This window comes from Neodiprion fabricii, chromosome 7, assembly GCF_021155785.1.
Source record: "Neodiprion fabricii isolate iyNeoFabr1 chromosome 7, iyNeoFabr1.1, whole genome shotgun sequence".
NCBI classification, from domain to species: domain Eukaryota; kingdom Metazoa; phylum Arthropoda; class Insecta; order Hymenoptera; family Diprionidae; genus Neodiprion; species Neodiprion fabricii.
The window spans coordinates 19,487,916-19,505,378 of NC_060245.1; the positions used below are offsets into that span (position 1 = coordinate 19,487,916).

General features: G+C 39.5%; 4 protein-coding genes across 4 annotated transcripts; 3 read left to right on the top strand and 1 right to left on the bottom strand.

Moving 5' to 3' along the window:
* The first annotated feature begins 2,230 nt into the window (after positions 1–2,230).
* On the top strand, positions 2,231–5,433 carry LOC124186481 (PI-PLC X domain-containing protein 1-like). Its single transcript, XM_046578233.1, has 6 exons — positions 2,231–2,497; positions 3,363–3,536; positions 3,729–3,960; positions 4,025–4,378; positions 4,453–4,640; positions 4,705–5,433. The coding sequence occupies exons 1-6, from the start codon at positions 2,428–2,430 to the stop codon at positions 5,064–5,066; spliced, it is 1,380 nt and encodes a 459-aa protein (XP_046434189.1). The 5' UTR covers positions 2,231–2,427; the 3' UTR covers positions 5,067–5,433.
* A 574-nt stretch (positions 5,434–6,007) lies between these two features.
* Positions 6,008–7,625, top strand: LOC124187206 (microsomal glutathione S-transferase 1-like). Its single transcript, XM_046579569.1, has 2 exons — positions 6,008–6,302; positions 7,133–7,625. The coding sequence occupies exons 1-2, from the start codon at positions 6,198–6,200 to the stop codon at positions 7,475–7,477; spliced, it is 450 nt and encodes a 149-aa protein (XP_046435525.1). The 5' UTR covers positions 6,008–6,197; the 3' UTR covers positions 7,478–7,625.
* Positions 7,626–8,771: 1,146 nt separating this feature from the next.
* On the top strand, positions 8,772–11,657 carry LOC124187203 (gustatory and odorant receptor 22-like). Its single transcript, XM_046579565.1, has 7 exons — positions 8,772–9,259; positions 9,715–9,968; positions 10,043–10,303; positions 10,368–10,476; positions 10,771–11,015; positions 11,078–11,167; positions 11,348–11,657. The coding sequence occupies exons 1-7, from the start codon at positions 8,947–8,949 to the stop codon at positions 11,471–11,473; spliced, it is 1,398 nt and encodes a 465-aa protein (XP_046435521.1). The 5' UTR covers positions 8,772–8,946; the 3' UTR covers positions 11,474–11,657.
* Positions 11,658–11,931: 274 nt separating this feature from the next.
* On the bottom strand, positions 11,932–17,388 carry LOC124187067. Its single transcript, XM_046579316.1, has 13 exons — positions 16,933–17,388; positions 16,593–16,687; positions 15,898–16,024; positions 15,592–15,698; positions 15,341–15,514; positions 15,097–15,251; positions 14,362–14,508; positions 13,473–13,668; positions 13,187–13,313; positions 12,869–12,975; positions 12,615–12,788; positions 12,344–12,501; positions 11,932–12,216 (listed from the first exon to the last, which is right to left on the bottom strand). Exons 2-13 carry the CDS (start codon positions 16,683–16,685, stop codon positions 12,057–12,059), a joined length of 1,725 nt encoding a protein of 574 aa, XP_046435272.1. The 5' UTR covers positions 16,686–16,687; positions 16,933–17,388; the 3' UTR covers positions 11,932–12,056.
* Positions 17,389–17,463: the final 75 nt, after the last annotated feature.

The following is a 17,463-nucleotide window of genomic DNA, read 5'->3' on the forward strand; positions in this document are numbered from 1 at the left end:
AAGAAAAAAAAAAAACATATTCAAATGCACAATGAGCACTGTCAATTTATTGTTATACGTAGGCGTATGTGTGCCAAATGAGATTCTTAAGTTCACGAAAAGATTCAATTTTTTTTTTTTTTTCAAGCTCTACCGAGCTCCCACAGTCTTTTTACGACGAGCAGAGAATCTCATTTTACCACATGCCGTCTTGTCGTCCCTGTTGTTTAAAAGTACGAAAGAACAGATTAACAAAAACACATCACCTACGAGTCATTATTCGTATGCCTACATGAATGACAATGGTAAATGCAACTGAAAACGAAATTTTGCAAAATTAATCAATGAAGCATGTTCGCTCGATTGAAAACAATATTATACGTACAGGTATACGAACAACGACCTTGTTGGTAATGTTTAATCCCCGAACCTCTCTAAGTATATAGACTGATTAAATTATCTACCTCAGTAAATCAAATTGTATTATGTCCTTCGTGTTATGACCGCATCTCTGAATATTATGTTCACGGAGTAATTGGTGAATATATATAATTATATACGTATATATATTGTTTAGAGAATAGCGAAAGGGAACCAAAACGCAAGAAAAAAAAAAAAAAAAACAAATAAGCGAAGAAGAAAAGTGAGAAAGAAAAGTAAAACAGACCTGTATTTAACACTTGTAAAATATGTAATCTGTCGTAATATTATTTATTTTTAAGTACCTGCACTTAACGGACGAACAGAGCCAAGCATTTATCGGTTAGCCTAAGCCTATGAGAGTACTCCATTTTTCTAATTTATTGTTTTAACAAATAGGTATAATATAAATATCGTGACAAATAAACGAGCACTATCTTGTCGAAGAATATACACATTCGCCCTTCGTATGTAATTACTGTCCTCGCTTGTTAAACTATAACGGTGAAATATGTTGAAACGTGATTGCGACAGTAATTCTGAAACAAGTTTGAAAAAACTTTCATCGCTGAATCATCAGAATTAAGTGTCAAAATTTTGTTTCGTGATATCGATTCCCACTGGTTAACAATCTCATTACCCGTATGAAATTCGTGATACTTAAGGTCGAATGTTTCGAGTATTCGTCGGGGAAGGTCAGAAAAAGACAAACATATTTATTAGTAACGACGTTTCCACAGCCATCTTGAGGCTGTTTATTAACAAAAAAGTCGGAAAAAAATAAACAATATGAAATGAACGGCTTAGCAATAATTTGGTTAGATAATACCATTACAATCTCAATTTGAACTAGGATATCTGGTATAGTTAGATTATAGATTAACTACCGTGTCGTATGTAATTCACGTTTGGTGGGTAGAAAAAAATAATCACTTAATGCATATAATAAATCTTGACCGGTTAACAATAAAGCTATAAGTGTGTTTAAATTCATAAGAAAAACATTGTGAAAAGTTGTGAACATTACGAGTAATGACAATCATTGTCGACTGACAATGAGATGTTTCAAGGTATAGCGTTCGAAGAAGAAGCGTCGATAAGAGTTAAAATTTAAATATAGGCATTTTACAAATTTATGGTACGTTCCCGAATATCGATCCTCGATCATTGAAAACTACCGTGAACTTGGGCCTTATTCATTTCTCGATCAACGAACGCAAGTCGCATTTTGTGATCAATTGTGTGATTCTGAAGGTTAGGGGTAAAGAACTAAAATGTTCATGGACGTGAAAATTTTAATTCGTAGAATTAAAAAATGTGTTAAAGTTCAAGTCCAATAATCAAAAACATCAATGAGTCAAAATACAGAAATACAAAGTATAAGGTCAAAACATGGAACAGCAAAATCGAGAATCCGTATACGATTCTATATTACCGAGAAGAATTCCGAAGATTCTACAACGTGGCGTTTTTCATGTTCTGACCTTTGTAATCTTTGACTTCTTCGTACTTCTAATTTTAACATTTTTAAATTCTGCATATTAACTTTTCGTGCTTTTTTACCCCCACCCTTTCCGAGGGCAGGATACGGTACCCATCAGTGCTGTCGAATCCTGATGGGTCGATGGATGCGGACGCGCGAGTGTCAACACCGCCGTAAAATCATCATCCAGTCCCCCGGTTGCGGTTATCTGGATATGATAATTCGATGGAGTAGCTGGGGCACGGAGGTCTGCGGGTGGGGCGACGTAGCGTCCTCTCAAAATAATATCCTGACACACAGGAAACGGTATTTAGTGCACCACCCGAGGCAGCAGTGGCGGGGCCCCCCAGGCCCGAGAGCATGGAGTCAATTGAGGCGACCGAGGAAGTGACAGAGGATGGATGGCACAATGTCGTTGAATACGTTCCATTAGTCCGGACCGCGTTCTACTCGCTGCGAGGTTCACCACCGGCGGTTGGACGGTGGCCCTTGATATTAACTCTAGATCGGCGTACTTTTATCGCAGAAAGAACCACACGCCGCAGATGATAATTCCAGGAGTCGAGATGATCAGGAGCATCGTTATCTTCTGTATCCTGACCCTGCACGATCCCGGTGAGCTAGTCCTGAATTATATTACCGCCACCGTCTAAAAATATGATGATAATCGATGGTCTTATCTACGGATATCAAACCTGTCGAATATACCACTTGAGACCTCATTGTTTTCCGAAACTGGCTATTTGGGTCTACTTAACCGTTTGTACCAAAAACAAATTTCACACTCGACGTATTGTAAATTTTCTCGTATCTGTTTATGGATCAGTCTCTATATTCGACGAACTACGTTGTTTTGCTTATACAGCGATACGATCTATTTTTTGAAATTATTCATTTTTCCCCAATCTTCCTAACTCTGACGAGTATAATCGGTAAACGGATTTGAGCTGGTTCTAGTAACAATTATTTGCATCCAGTTCCATTTTATACATACTTTGTAACCCTGACGGTGCTTTGACTCGAAAAGCATTAGATAGTTTCACCCATTTTATTCAAACCCAGTTATTGTAAACGGAAAAAGTTTTGCCTATGCATTTCCGAATTGAGTTTCAATGGTATTTACATAGCATAACACGGTGTCTAGTGGCCATGGAAATGTCCCTGAATTTTTCATGTACCCTCGGAAATATTCTATTATTAATGTTCTTGAATAACTTGAAAATATCCTTGAATTTGTTACGGATTTTTCACCGGACAACATGTATAACGACCCGACATGTCGGTTGTGTAATTTACAGTACGGGTTGATGCCAATGTTCAATGCATCTAGTATCACATTATTCCGTCGCTTGATAAAACGTTCAGAACTTTAATATCCCTACGGTGAATTGTACACACGTCAGAAATAAATGGTAAAAATGTCGTGTGAACCCTTGGACGAGTATTCACAAATCACGTCATACACTAACCCTTATTTCAGTATCATCGAATCAATGCGGAAAGGTGTGGCTGACAGTATCGTCTCTGTGGCGGCCTGTGGCGATCAACAATAAGGTTGTGGACGCCGAACTTGAGGTCAATTGGGACCTGGACTGTCCTGCGAACGCAGGATATCCGGACAGCATTAAGGTGTTCACGGCTGATCCGGCGCACAGTAATGACCCAGATCTCGTTGCAACCGCTTGATCAGTCTGCTTTCAATTCCTTCATATAAATATATATATATATACACATTTTTTTATACACATTCCTGAAACTTGCTACACTACATTATGATAACGGCACTCGGATCACTCGAATACCAAAGCCACACCGGATTCTCAAAAAGTCCTGATTCTTCCTTCAGACAAGACGATAAAACCGCAGCTAACTTTACTACTCGCCGAACATCCCCGAGGTTATTACAGAACTAACATAACCGTTGGACGACCTCCGCTACCCGGAGGATGGGACGAAGGAGGAGGCGCCACGCTTCCAGGACCTCACTGTCTGAAGCACCATGCGGCGTTGTATAAAAACGGCGAATTCCTCACCAGTTCGTGTCTGCAGATTTGGCCAACGTGGATGTACGACTTGAGGTGAGACTCTCGAACGCTCCTTCAGCACCTTCGGTTCTCTTTATTCACCGGGAACTTGTTCCAGGAGACAACTCGGAAGACTCCCAATCGGTACTCTTATGATACCGGGCACTCATAACTCAGGGTGCTACAAACACGGTGACCTGACCCGAAGAGACGCTTTTCAGCGGTACCTGCTCACCCAGGATCGCGACGTGTGGACCCAGCTGGTCCACGGCATCCGGTATCTCGACATCAGGGTTGGATACTACCCCTCGATACCCAGGAACAACACGGTCGTTGAGGAGACCAACTACGTGAACAGGTTTTGGGTGAACCACGATATCATCAGAATAACACCGCTGATGAGCATCATCAAGGATGTAAGGAACTTTTTGGATGTGGCCAGAGGCGAGGTCGTCATTCTGGACTTTCACAGGTGAGGATCACTGCTCGTCTACCTCCTCTTTATACCCATGGTACGCACCGTTGCATCCGTCACCATTTCCACAGATTTCCGGTCGGGTTCGAAGGCCGACCGAGCCGACATCGCCGACTGGCTTCCATATTGCACCGGGAATTTGGCGGTCTGATTCTCAGACCTGACAGAGGAGTCGACGGCCTTGGACCGACCCTGAACGACATCTGGACCGTTGGTCGCAGGCTGGTGATATGTTACGGGGACCAGCAAACGGTGAACGGTGAGCACCGATTGTTTTCACCGATCGTTAGTGAACCGCGAATAATTCGGAAACGTCCTTTCAGAGTACGACTGGCTTTGGCCACCGATGACTCAGGCCTGGGGTGATCAGCAGACTGCGGAGGGCCTGAAGAACTACTTGGAGAGAACGATCCTTGGGAGTAAACGGCCCAGGACGAGCCAGAATCCTCTGTGGGCAGTTATGGCAGAGTTGACGCCGATCCCTTTGGACATAATGCTTAAGCCCTCGGGAGGGCTTCGGCAAATGGCCGATTCGATAAACAGGAATTTAACCGTATGGTTCCAGGACGAGTGGTGGAAGCAGACGAATATCGTAGCGACTGATTTCTTCCTCGGGAATAATCTTATCGACATTTCTATACAGTCCAATATTAAAAAGAGTAATATTGCTCATTGGCGTCTTTAGTCGAGTCATAATTAATTGATGTTATTTTTAATTTATTATTCCAGCCACATTTATGAATTTCGTGGGCCTGATTATTTCTGTTCGTAATTTTTTTTTTTTTTTTCCTTCGATATAATTGTAGTTCCATGTTAACGACCAACTGTTCGTTACTTCCTTAATATTGTTATTTATTTTAGTACAAAATCCAATTTGCGACTTCTTATGGTATATGTAAAGGTTAGAGTTATTCTTAAGAAATCGTTGAGTCACTTGCTGAAATAAATTGAAGGGAGAGTGATTGGGAAAAGATTCTACAGGTCGGTTGAAACCGATTTTATATTATTTACGTTTATAATACAATATAAAACGGTAAATATTCAAAAATTAATTACTGTAGCAGAAATTGCATGACATCAGTTGCCCCAAGTATCTGATGGCGTTTTCAATTTACAATTTGCCAGCGCAAACTGGTCGCATTTTATTAACGAAGGGGGAAACAAACAAAGAACTTATCTAAGGGATCAGATGAACAACCAGATCAGATTGCTTGCTCGTGGTTCAGCCGTTTATACAATTTCGAATTATTCATCGACTAGGTGAATTGCTTATACAGTCCAAGTGACGGTCCGCTAAGCGATCGAGTCTCTGCGAAGTTATTTTCAACCGTCGATCATTCCTGAGTTTCCTTCAATAGCCTGTCATTTGCAATTCAAGGAAGTGAATTTTTATATTCGGTAGGGTGGAAAAAATGTCCAGTTAAAAAGTTCATTCGTGAATTATGTAATTCTGATTAAACTCTGCATGTGTGTTTATCCAATATTTTGAGAATGAAATCATTCGAAACTACGTTCAAAATTGATCGAGGACCCTAAAACATCCGTTTATAAAGTCTCGTTAAGTGATGCAAAATCCATCCATAAGCTGCAGCTAAGGTCGGTACAACGTTAGTATTCTGTCATGAATTTCGAGTACTAGAAGAAATCTCTATTCGAATACCTTGAAGCTACGCATAGAACGATTTGAATTTGAAATACCGGTTATCTCGATCTACGGTCGCGGAATGGAGGATTCCAACGGTCAGTTGCCTCGTCAGCAAATACCAGCTGCGCTGTAGGAAACGAGACTAGAGTCAGAGTCGGACGGTTGAACAGCATGGAAGACGAGTCGTGGCTCTGTTACGTTTGGTGGTCAAACGTTCTCATCATCAAGATGATGATATTCACGTGGTGCACTGGCAGGCTTCGAGTGAGCAGAAAGGTAGGAAATATGGTTACATGAGTCTTTGACGACGGTTAAAATTGCAACTACTAGTGCTGAGGATACCCGGTATGGGTATTGTTGACGTGTCTGGCCCTCACGCCATTGCTCATCAGAATAGCGTTGGTCTCATGAAGTCATCTAAGGGTGTCTAAAATTGGCAATTGTCGGACTTGTACACCAAAATTTTTGTCAACAGTTATAAAATTTCCACTAACAACTACTGTTGTAATGATATCAAGTAGTGTTAAATTGACATCATATAAGAGAATAGTCTGTAGACTTACAAGGAAGGTATCCCAGGTCGATCTCTCCGATTTGATTTCTTTCGTAATATGTCACGGTAGACTAAAAACTAAGCGACACGTATTTTTTTTTTTTTTTAACTGCTATTAAACACTTTAAGAGGGTTAAACCACCCTCCAAAGTAAGGCATGTCAAGGGGTGATTTAGCGGTTTCATCCACAAGAACATAATATTTTTTAACCAATCCAACTGGAAAAGTTTTCTCGTAACAAGAAATGAAAAATGTAATTATCTCGACTAAAAAAAAAAAAAAAAAAAACTGCGAAATCACCCCTCCACATGCCTTACTTTGTAGGGTGGTCTCATTCCCTTGAAATGTTTAAATGGCGGATAAAAAAATACGTGCTGCTCAGTTTTTAGTCTATTATAACATATTACAAAAGAAATCAAATCGGAGAGATCGACCTGGGATCCCTCCTTGTTAATCCACACCGAAATTTATGCCACGGTTTTGATAGCTAACGTTTTTTCAAATTTAATTCGGATACCGAATTTTTGGTGATCTATTTTACAACAATTTTCAGGTGATCCACAGTGAAGCGGACCGAATGTTCATCAAAGAGCCGGGTGTCATTCTTGATCCAACGGGTGGCGGTCATCCGGATATCGATCGCATAAGAGCAGCACATCGCAGCGATGTTGAGACCGTACTGCCATTTCTTCTGATGGGGTTAATTTGGCTGGAAACTTCACCGTCGGTGGATTTAGTGAAATTGGTTATTCGCAGCTTCTCGTTGGCGAGAATTTTTCACGGTTTATTTTACATGGACGTCATTCCCGTGCATCAGCTTGTCAAAGTATTCACTTCGCTCTTCAGCTACCTCGTTGCCGCTTACATCGCACTCTCGTGTCTTGTGCACTATGCTTAAGATAAATCGGGGCGAAATTATTGTGAACAGCATAAAAACACAGGTTTAAAATGTTGAAAATAAACGGTAAGAAATATTACTCATTCATTTATTAACAAATGATTATATTATATAATCTGAGATTGAAGTATCATGAGGATTTTGTAAAATATTTAATATCATATTTTCAATTGATATTACAAATAAGTACGAACAAAACGTTTATTCTAAACTCGTAAAAAAAAAAATTACTCGAGTCATTATTGATGTGATTCTATTTGGCGTGAGACGTATCGTTGAATAATTTTAAGCAGACGGAGTATAATTTTAAACGTAAAGCTCCAAAGTAATCGGCGCTTATGCACGCTCGCGAATTTAGTTTCACTGTATAAAATTATTTCCGATGTCTCGCAGTTATCCAATGCTAGAATTTTTTTGATAGCAAAATGACACCGAGAATTTAAGTTGAGTATGATTTTATTTAAAACCAACTTCTGGATAAATAGATATAGATATCTATAGATATTTATGATCTGAGGATTCTAGGTCCTTGGTAGCCAAGGAAAAACAAAATAGATTAACAGAATAGAAAAGGACAGAAAGTAGACTAGACGAAGATGCTAAAAGGTGAGAATTTAGTGGGTATTTAGGGCTAATGGACGTATACTTACAATTGACTGATCGGTAGACTATTTATTTCACACAATTTTAACTCACCTACACCGTTTTTAAGTCATAAAATGAACTTGGTATCAGGCCTACGATCAAAGGTTATTAATTCAACGAGTAAGAACTAATCGAGAGTTCGAACACGCATGTGACCAAAGCTCTCAAGCCACCCTCATCGGCTTCGAACTTTAAGCCGTTGATTATTCTACACTGGCGTAAGCATATCAAAACGAGTTCCAAGGCAAATGAAGAGGCATTGGAAGAAGAAAACACCCTGGTGAAAAAATACAAATTTTCGTGAAAATCTACAAGTTTTTATGAGAAACTGTGGATATTTACAATTTTATATGGAAACAAATTTTTTACAAAATCGTAGGAAATGTTCCAATTTCCCTAAAAAATTCGTAGAAAATCGAAGACCGAAATATAAATATCTAACAGCTGTTCAGAACTGCATCGATAATTAACAAATCACTTATTAAAAATGAGAGTAAATTTTGTTATACTGTGACTGCAGGCTACCTGCGTCAATGACATTCTCGTTAGAACAATTTTTCCTTCACACCGTAATCGGCAGTGTTAATTTAGGGTCCCGATGTTTAACTTTTGTTCGTGATTAGCAGTTGCGTAGGGATGATTAACGTTAATAACTAAAGGAACGTATTACTTTGTGCTAACGACTGCGTAGGTTTTACCAACATTCTTCGTTTTCACTTCACAGTGATCAAAGCAGCCACACTGTAACTGCAAGCCTACCTTATCCCTAATATTGTTACCCTCCACGTTGGTTGATATCTCTGCAGTTAATTCGCTACTGCAGGATGTACAGAGATGAAGACTCCTTCACAAGGCGCATGGACGGCCCGAAGCTCTTCAAGATTGAAAACCAACATTCAACGCCAGTCGAGCCCTCGAAACCTGCAATTTTTCTTGGAGTACAAGCTCGGGGCAACACTCCAATGGTCACGGTGGGTCCGAAGTATGAGCGAAAGAATCAGTTCAGTTACAACGAAGACAGGAGGCCGGAGCAGGACGGAAAACTGCTCGACAAGTTCGATCATTTTTACGACGATACGAAGGTCCTGCTGATCCTATTTCAAATAATGGGGGTCATGCCCATACAGCGGGGAATCGGTAAAACATATTCGAAAGTTCAATGTGCTTCAAACCTGATCGATTCTTGGATTTTTGCTCCTAACCGTAGGCAACATGCTTGCACTTGAGTGAGAGTAAAATTTGCATGCTGAATTCTCGGCTTTCAGACTTTTGCCATGGATGGAATTTTGACTTAAAAATTCTTGCCACCATCTTGTTTGGCGTGAAATAACGCTGGGCGATCATTGACTGATGCTAATAATTGTACCGTGAAAATAAAATTGCAAGCGTGTCAGAGGCGGCCATGTTGATCTTGCCGAAGCATTTGAATTATATACCCGTGATAGCTTTAGTCAAGTTTAGATTTGACCTACACTATTTCATGCTAAATACTATGATCTAAGGAAATATCATTGTTATATCATAGGTGCAAAAAGTAACTCTAATTGTATTAACAATTAGTGATTCCATTGCATGTGTGTTTGAACCATCAGGGACGACGACTTTCGAGTGGACCTCAACCGCGACCATCTACGCGATGTGTTTGTGGGTTGCCGAAACGGTGGTTGTGATCCTGGTGGGCAGGGAGCGGATAGAAAACACCCTGCAGCCCGATAAGCCCTTCGACGAGTACATATACAATATAATTTTCCTCTGTATATTGACACCTCATTTCCTGCTCCCAATTGCATCGTGGCGTTACGGAGGAGAAGTGGCAAAGTACAAGAACATGTGGACGCATTATCAGGTGAGTTTTATCCTCCATAGAATTCAGCTTCCATCGTTTAACTTCAATAATCAATTTCGTTGTATCGTCAACAGCTTCGATACTACAGAGTGACCGGCTCGATCCTCGAGTATCCGAACTTGAAACGGATGTGCATTGCGCTCTGCATAATCTCTTGGCTCATTTCAATCGGGGTCGTGGTCTCGCAGTTTTATTTGCAACCTGGTTTCACAATGTGGCACACTTCCGCATACTACCATATCATCGCTATGTTGGATTGCCTGTGCGCTCTGTGGTGGATCAATTGCACTGCCATCGGCTCCGCATCCAAAGGACTTGCACTCAACCTTCACAAGGTATACCTGCAGCATATTTTGACCTCGCCTTTGTCCTTCACTCATATTTCCTGTTCTTATTCAGGCTCTTGAGAACACAGAATCAGCCGATCTCCTCGTCGAGTACCGAGCTCTCTGGCTAGATCTGAGCCACATGATGCAGCAGCTTGCTAAAGCTTACGCCAATATGTACGGTGGGTTGGTTATTTGATTTCGGAACCTCTATAGTCCTCTTCACTTAACCGAGATCATTCTAAATTCTTTATCATGGTTGAAAAGCTCATATTTCACTTGATTAACACGATCTGAATGAATCGACAAGAATTTCTTTGGCTAGGATTGATTCTTAAGAATCTTTCCTTACGTAAAAGTGTATTCAATGGGTCTCTTTACCTGTTTTTTACTTCCCTTATAGAATCTAATTGTCCTCCGTACAATCTTATATACATATGATAATGATAGATTGCATTCCATTACTTGAATTCCAGGAATATACTGCCTGATCATGTTTGTCACGACAATTATCGCCGGTTACGGAGCGTTCTCGGAAATTCTCGATCACGGCTTCAGCCTGAAGGAGCTCGGACTTTTTGTGATCGTCGCTTACTGCACGGGACTTTTGTACATAATATGCAACGAGGCAGATCACGCAACACGGAAAGTTGGTCTCGACTTTCAGGAAAGATTGCTGAACGTCAATCTGGCCGCAGTTAATGCCGAAACGAAGAAAGAGGCAAGTTTTTATTCGTGAATGCATCGAATTCACACCGAAAAATAAACATTTTTGTGTTTCAGGTGGAAATGTTCTTGGTGTCGATTGCCAACAACCCTCCAGTTTACAGTCTGAATGGTTACACGGTGATAAACCGGGAACTTCTATCGTCCGTAAGGAATTTCAACCAACATTTGAAACTTATTTCAAAAACGAGTACCAGCCATAAAGTGTGACAACGAAAATAATAAGCAAATGCTCCGCATCTTGAGAAATTATGAATATGGAGAGAAGAAACTTTTTCTGAAAGTAAGTAAAATCCTTCATTTCAAATCCGGATTATATGTTTACAGAACCTCGCTACGATGGTCACATACTGGGTTGTACTTATGCAGTTCAAACTGTCTTTAATTCGGAGAGGAACAGGAAACCCATCAGCCACGATATCCAACTTGACGGCTACAATCGACTCGTCTTGATTTCGATATTTTTTATTAACTAATTGATCTTGAACACTCAGGATTTACTGCGCAAACATGATATGATTACTGTCCAAATGGAATAGAAAAAGGTCCAGTGCACAATAAATACGCTTTGATTGTAGCCAATAACTTTATTGGAAAGTATCGGTGAAGCAGACTTGACCAGTGATGATATTTCAAGGAAAAAGCCCGATGTTTTTGTACAATTCAGGCATCTGGAATTCAGAGGCAAACATCAAGAAATCGCAAGACGGACCACTCGGAAGTAATAGTAAATTGAACAAGTCTTCTAAAGGTGATTAGCACGGTAAATGAATAGCGGAAACCTAAAAGACACGTGCAACACAATAGAACCTGTCCACAAGAAATCGATTTGCATAAAGTGTTTTCTATCTTATCAAGAGTCCAGGAATTAGAACAACACCAAAAGAGGCTCATTAAGGATAACAATATTCCATCTTTCAATTCTTTGAGATATTTTGATTCTGTAAAGCATTTGGCTTAATCATCAATTTAAAGGTGCCTTTTCAGTTGACAAGGCGAAGAAGAATTCAAACAAGATATCCAGACTTATCCGTCTTCAAATATCACTATAATGCTGTTTCCTGGAAGATGCTATCAGGGTGAATCGATCGGGGATGAAAACTTCGGTAACTGATTCTTCACCCTCCGATAACCAAACGCTACCACTTCGTCCTTGTTGGATGATTTCCACCAAAGCCTTTGCAACTACTTCTGGCCTGAGGAATAGCAGATGTTGAAAGGTCATAAAATGATATAATCTTAAAGTTAAAAAGGTGGAAATGAACAATTACGTTTACACAACGGTAGCACTGCTTCAGAAAGAGAAGAGGTGTAGGTACTAACTTTTGGATTGACTGAGTCCTGATATCCTTCAGAGCCAGTTCGTAATCCACGAAGGGACCGAGATCATGACCACCGTCTTCTCCCATCGCAGTATCTGTCACTACTCCAGGACATAACGCCATTATTCTGACACCAGTCTTCTCGTGGTGATACGGTAACTGAAATTGCGATAATGGGTGTGTACCTTCAGGAGGAATGACACCGGAGATTGCAATTTATATCCTTCGCGATGAATAAAGTGTCGAATCGTATCTCTGATGACGAATCTTACTCCGAAAGATCTGGTCAGCCCAATTACACCGTGTTTAGCCGCAACATAAACCGGGTACCAAGCTGAGGGATCGATACCAGCTGCAGAAGAAATGTTGATTATAACGCCACCCTTACCACCGCTGTTCTTTCCCATGTACTTCATGCCAAGCATCGTTCCCTGGACGACGGCGTTCTAAGTATAGAAAAATACAATTCTACAAGTACATAAAGACGTAGTATATTAAAGTGCGTGTGATTTTAGATACTACTTGCCAGATCGACGTTTATCATCAATTTCCAGTTTGATTCATTCAGTATTCCGGCGTTGTTAATCACGATATCAATTCCGCCAAATTCCTTGACAGTTTTAGTGAAAGCGGCTTAATAGAAATTTCGAAGATTATCGGAGACGAACTGCCGTTTTGTTGGTGACCACTGACACGAACCACAAATTGACAATGGAAGGTAAAATGGAGATTTCGGTATTCTGATACTGTTTCCGCATCAGATGGTGAAACCAATTTTTGTTCAATTCCAATATGCTCAATTTCATTTCGTGATTCGTTACGTTTGACACTGAGCTGGACTCACCTTCGAATTCGTCAGCCTTCGTGACGTCACAAATAACGAATATTGCACGTCCTTGACCAAATTCCATGTTCAATTTATTTGCCGATTCCGTGCCTGGTGAAGTTGCCAAATCCAACATAGCAACATGCTGTATGTAAGAAAACAGATGAATTATGGATCATAAATGACGTCTTATACGACTTACGTAACCCTATCAACGACGGGTGGAATTTCACATTTCTCTACTATCTAACCACAACGGAAACGAAATGCGTAAAAGTGATATTTCGATGATGGTGATACTCACTTTAACTCCATTTCGCAAGAGTTCCATAGCGTGAGCAAATCCAGTTCCACGCGCTGATCCGGTCACCAAAGCTACTTTGTCCTTCAAATTCATTTTTGAACAATATATGATGTCGATTCGACGCGTTCTTTCAACAACGCAGCCTATAAACCATTTTAGGACTGTCTTCAAATTTTTATTGTTAACCACTTGTGTGCTTTGTCAAAAGAAAAAAAAATTTATTTTTTCCAGGTTTACGATTAGTTGTGTTTTCAGATTCGATACAAAATATCTCGAACACGTTAATGTTTAATCTACAAACTTGTAATTGATTTGGCGATATACAGTTTATTCGTGCCAAGTGCTGACAGCGACTGTTCTCGACAATTTTAGAGTGGCATGTGTGACAATCAGCAATCGAAGACGTTCACGTTACGAAACGAAATCCACTTTCAAATCGTTTTTGCAACGGGAGGGAGGAGCGAGATTCTGACGTTTGACAATCCAGCCTTCCCCACAGTTGCCCTCTGATCTTCGGTTTATGATAACATTTAGCCTTGATGAATCGTGGCTCCATGTTCAGAGAAAAGTATTTTCATTGGGTTTGTATATTGCATTGCTTGTCACGCAATATAACATCAGTCATTTTTTTCACGCTCCGGATATCATGCATCATGCAATAGCAAACTAACGTGAACTTAAGCTTGAACTTCTGATTATGTTGTTGATTGTATTAATTCTTGGAATCGAGGAGAATTTCGTACGATGGTAATTATATGCATCAGATACAAACGATAAAATTTTAGCGCAGTAATTTATTGTGAAATAAACGTGGATTAAAAATCCCGATAATACTAGCTAGGATATGCACATTTCATTAAAATACAATGTATGAGCACAAATATCACTTTATTCCTGTGCCCTCGAGAAGGCTACCAGGGTCAAGCGATCAGGGATGATAATGTTACAAACAGGTTCTTCGCCTTCCGATAACCAGACGCTGCCGGGTGTTCCTTTTTGAATGATTTCCATCGTGGCTTTTGCCACGACCTCCGGACTGAGGAATAGAAGACATCCAAAGTAAACACGAGGCGACACACCATGAAAGCGAAGAGGGACATTAGGGTGGTCCTTATTTATGGTGTTGAAGAATTTTTGATGCCTCACCCCCCCCCCCCCCCCCCCCAAATTAACTTCAAATAATTCGAAAACGATTACCTAATTTTTGCAAATTTTTACCTCAACTCTAAGATAGAGACATGGGTGCTACTATCTTAAAAAACAATCACATCCTCATACCAGCCAATCACGTCGAATTGCACACCCTTGAAATCTGAAATTATTTCTTGTTTAGAGAAAGTGCAATTCGTCTAGATTCGCTGGTATAAGGATGTGTATTTTTTCAGATAGTATCACTAACACCCACTAAAACCTCACAAATACAGATTTTTTTAACGTTATTACTCTTACAATAAAATACATAGTGAAAAAAAAAGTTTTTACCATGTTATTTCCATAAGAAACTTTGATCACAAAGCGGACCATCTATGAGTTGAGATAAAAATCTGAAAAAATTCGTCAACAACCTAAACAAAGACCACCCTAATGAGACATATATTGTGACCAGCTATACAGCAATACTAACTTTTGCTTTGAATACTGCAACATATCCTCTTCGGCCGATTTTGCATCCCCGAATTCTCCCACTGACTTGGAAATATTAGCGACCAATGATGTTTCAGTGACTCCCGGACACATCGTCAAAACTCTTACACCCGTTTTCTCGTAGTGGTATGGCAACTTAATGGGTAAAAAATTGATATTCATAATTATCCAACTCAACCAGACAGTTACTCTCTCGTTTTCTCTCCTCCCACGACGAATCTTACCCCGAATGATCGACTCAGACCAATAACGGCATGTTTAGTCGCGTCGTAAACCGGAAACCAAGCGACAGGATCGAGTCCAAAGATAGATGCAATATTGACGATGACGCCACCAATTCCACCCGTGTTCTTCCCCATGTGCCGCAGACCCAGCATGGTCCCCCTTACCACGCCCATCTAAACAGACGTTAGAACCAAGTCATTGGTGATTGAGGAGCGACGTTTTATACTTGCAGGAGAATTTGAACACTTACGAAATTTATGTCGATCATCAATTCCCATTTTGTTTCTTTCAGTATACCAGCGTTGTTGATCACTATGTCGAGTCTACCAAATTCTACGATAGTCTTGCTGAACGCCACTTGCCAGGCATTTGGGAAATAACAAAAATCGATCAAAACATATTGCGATGCAAGCTTGGGATTGTAGTTATCAATTGACCGTACGTAAGATGTCGGGATGTTATTGTGTAAAACTAATTGGGTTCCATTCAATCAACTCTGACAATGACTGGGTCAAGGTCAACAGTGATTTCAAACATTGATGTTTTCTCTTCTTACCCTCGAAGTCGTCAGTTTTCGTAACGTCACAGACGATGAACATTGTTCGCCCTTTGCCAAATTCAGCGTTCAATTTATCCGCCGATTCCACACCTCGGGACGTTCTCAAATCCAAAATGGCGACATGCTAAACGAATAGATACAAGTACAGAGAATTGAACAATTGATAACACAGCTGGACAAAGATGATAATTTTCTTTTCTTTTTTTTTTTTCTTTTTCTTTTTGTCAAGCTATGTAATATTTTGTTGATAAACTTTAGATGTTAAAAAAATAACCGAGTTTTTCATCTAAATATTGCTTTTTTGAGCCGTATATATGAAAATATACGATAAAATAATTAACTGAAGTCAACTTTGAAAAACTATTTTCACTCCTATTACTTGCGGCACAATTGTATGTGATGAAATTGCAAATTTTCAATGTCAAGAAAAGCAATTCTTTGAATCAATTTCGGATAATATACAATGTTACAGGAAAACGAAGGATTCAGTAAACGAGTAAATAAAATATAATAAATTGTTCAGTATTTTCAAACGAATGGACGTACAGCATCTTCGTCTCGATTTCGTTTTGCATAAAATAACAACAATGAGCATAAATGACTGAAAATTTGCACGCGTGAATGAAAAGAAAAAAAAAAATAACATGAAAAACAACCGATGTCAATGTAAGGATAGAAATAACATCGCTCACTTCAACTCCGCTCCTCAAAAGTTCCTTGACACATTCGAAACCGATTCCATTGGCACCGCCAGTAATCATCGCAACTTTATTCTTGAAATCCATTTCTAATAGATGAACAAAGTTCAAACTGTAGAAACACTTCTATTAACGAAAGAATGTCCTTTTTTTTTAGTATTATATTGTTTCTATTAACCGAACGTATATACGATCGGCGAAATCAATTTACAAGCCTGAACGCATTGTTATAAAAATACACACTTATTTTTGATTTGTGAATATACAAGTAAAATTTGAAAATAAATAAGTGGCTTGTTATTAAATTTAATAATTAATCGTCCAATCTGCTTACTCTGTTATAAGAGTTCCGTGAATTACAAGATCGATGTCCAGTACGACAGTAAGTAACGGATGTGTTGTGTTTCTCACTATACACGGTAAGGTAAAACGAAAGTACTGAGAGTCGAAGAATTTTACCAGATCTTACATAACGTGTGATAATTGTAGAGTGGACCAGGATGAACTATGTCTTGGGGTTTGTTTATTGTAGATAAAATGTCAGCCTGAGTTTTTCAACAAGCGTCTGACCTGTCGCTTCAAACCTTCGAGAATACGTTGAAATATTCATTATATTTACCACATTCTTACGTTGTGAGAGTTCAGTGTTAGAAACGATTAACGCAGAAGTAAACAGATCGCGGATTTAAAATGAAGTACAAAAACGTTTGGTTGATCGAACTCGAGCTCAGGAAGCAGGTCAACATCGAGGCGACGTAGAGGGTAGAGTTGTTGGTGGATTTATAAATCGTTTACAAGCCTTCAATATTGATATTAAGATGCTTGAATAAAAAAAAAAAAAAAAGACGATACAAATGCGCGTGAA

Bases quoted from the DNA above. Each gene is read 5' to 3' on its own strand.
- LOC124187067 (XM_046579316.1), bottom strand. From the start codon at position 16,685: ATGGATTTCAAGAATAAAGTTGCGATGATTACTGGCGGTGCCAATGGA. The intron at 15,699-15,897 runs GTAAGAAGAGAA...ATGCCTGGCAAG, and splicing joins GAAAACTGACGACTTCGAGG to TGGCGTTCAGCAAGACTATC. The intron at 12,502-12,614 runs GTAAGATTCGTC...TCGCAATTTCAG, and splicing joins GGCTGACCAGATCTTTCGGA to TTACCGTATCACCACGAGAA.
- LOC124187206 (XM_046579569.1), top strand. From the start codon at position 6,198: ATGGAAGACGAGTCGTGGCTCTGTTACGTTTGGTGGTCAAACGTTCTC. The intron at 6,303-7,132 runs GTAGGAAATATG...AACAATTTTCAG, and splicing joins GGCTTCGAGTGAGCAGAAAG to GTGATCCACAGTGAAGCGGA.
- LOC124186481 (XM_046578233.1), top strand. From the start codon at position 2,428: ATGATAATTCCAGGAGTCGAGATGATCAGGAGCATCGTTATCTTCTGT. The intron at 3,537-3,728 runs GTAATGACCCAG...TTCTTCCTTCAG, and splicing joins CACGGCTGATCCGGCGCACA to ACAAGACGATAAAACCGCAG. The intron at 4,379-4,452 runs GTGAGGATCACT...CCATTTCCACAG, and splicing joins GTCATTCTGGACTTTCACAG to ATTTCCGGTCGGGTTCGAAG.
- LOC124187203 (XM_046579565.1), top strand. From the start codon at position 8,947: ATGTACAGAGATGAAGACTCCTTCACAAGGCGCATGGACGGCCCGAAG. The intron at 11,016-11,077 runs GCAAGTTTTTAT...TTTGTGTTTCAG, and splicing joins ATGCCGAAACGAAGAAAGAG to GTGGAAATGTTCTTGGTGTC. The intron at 11,168-11,347 runs GTAAGGAATTTC...ATATGTTTACAG, and splicing joins ACCGGGAACTTCTATCGTCC to AACCTCGCTACGATGGTCAC.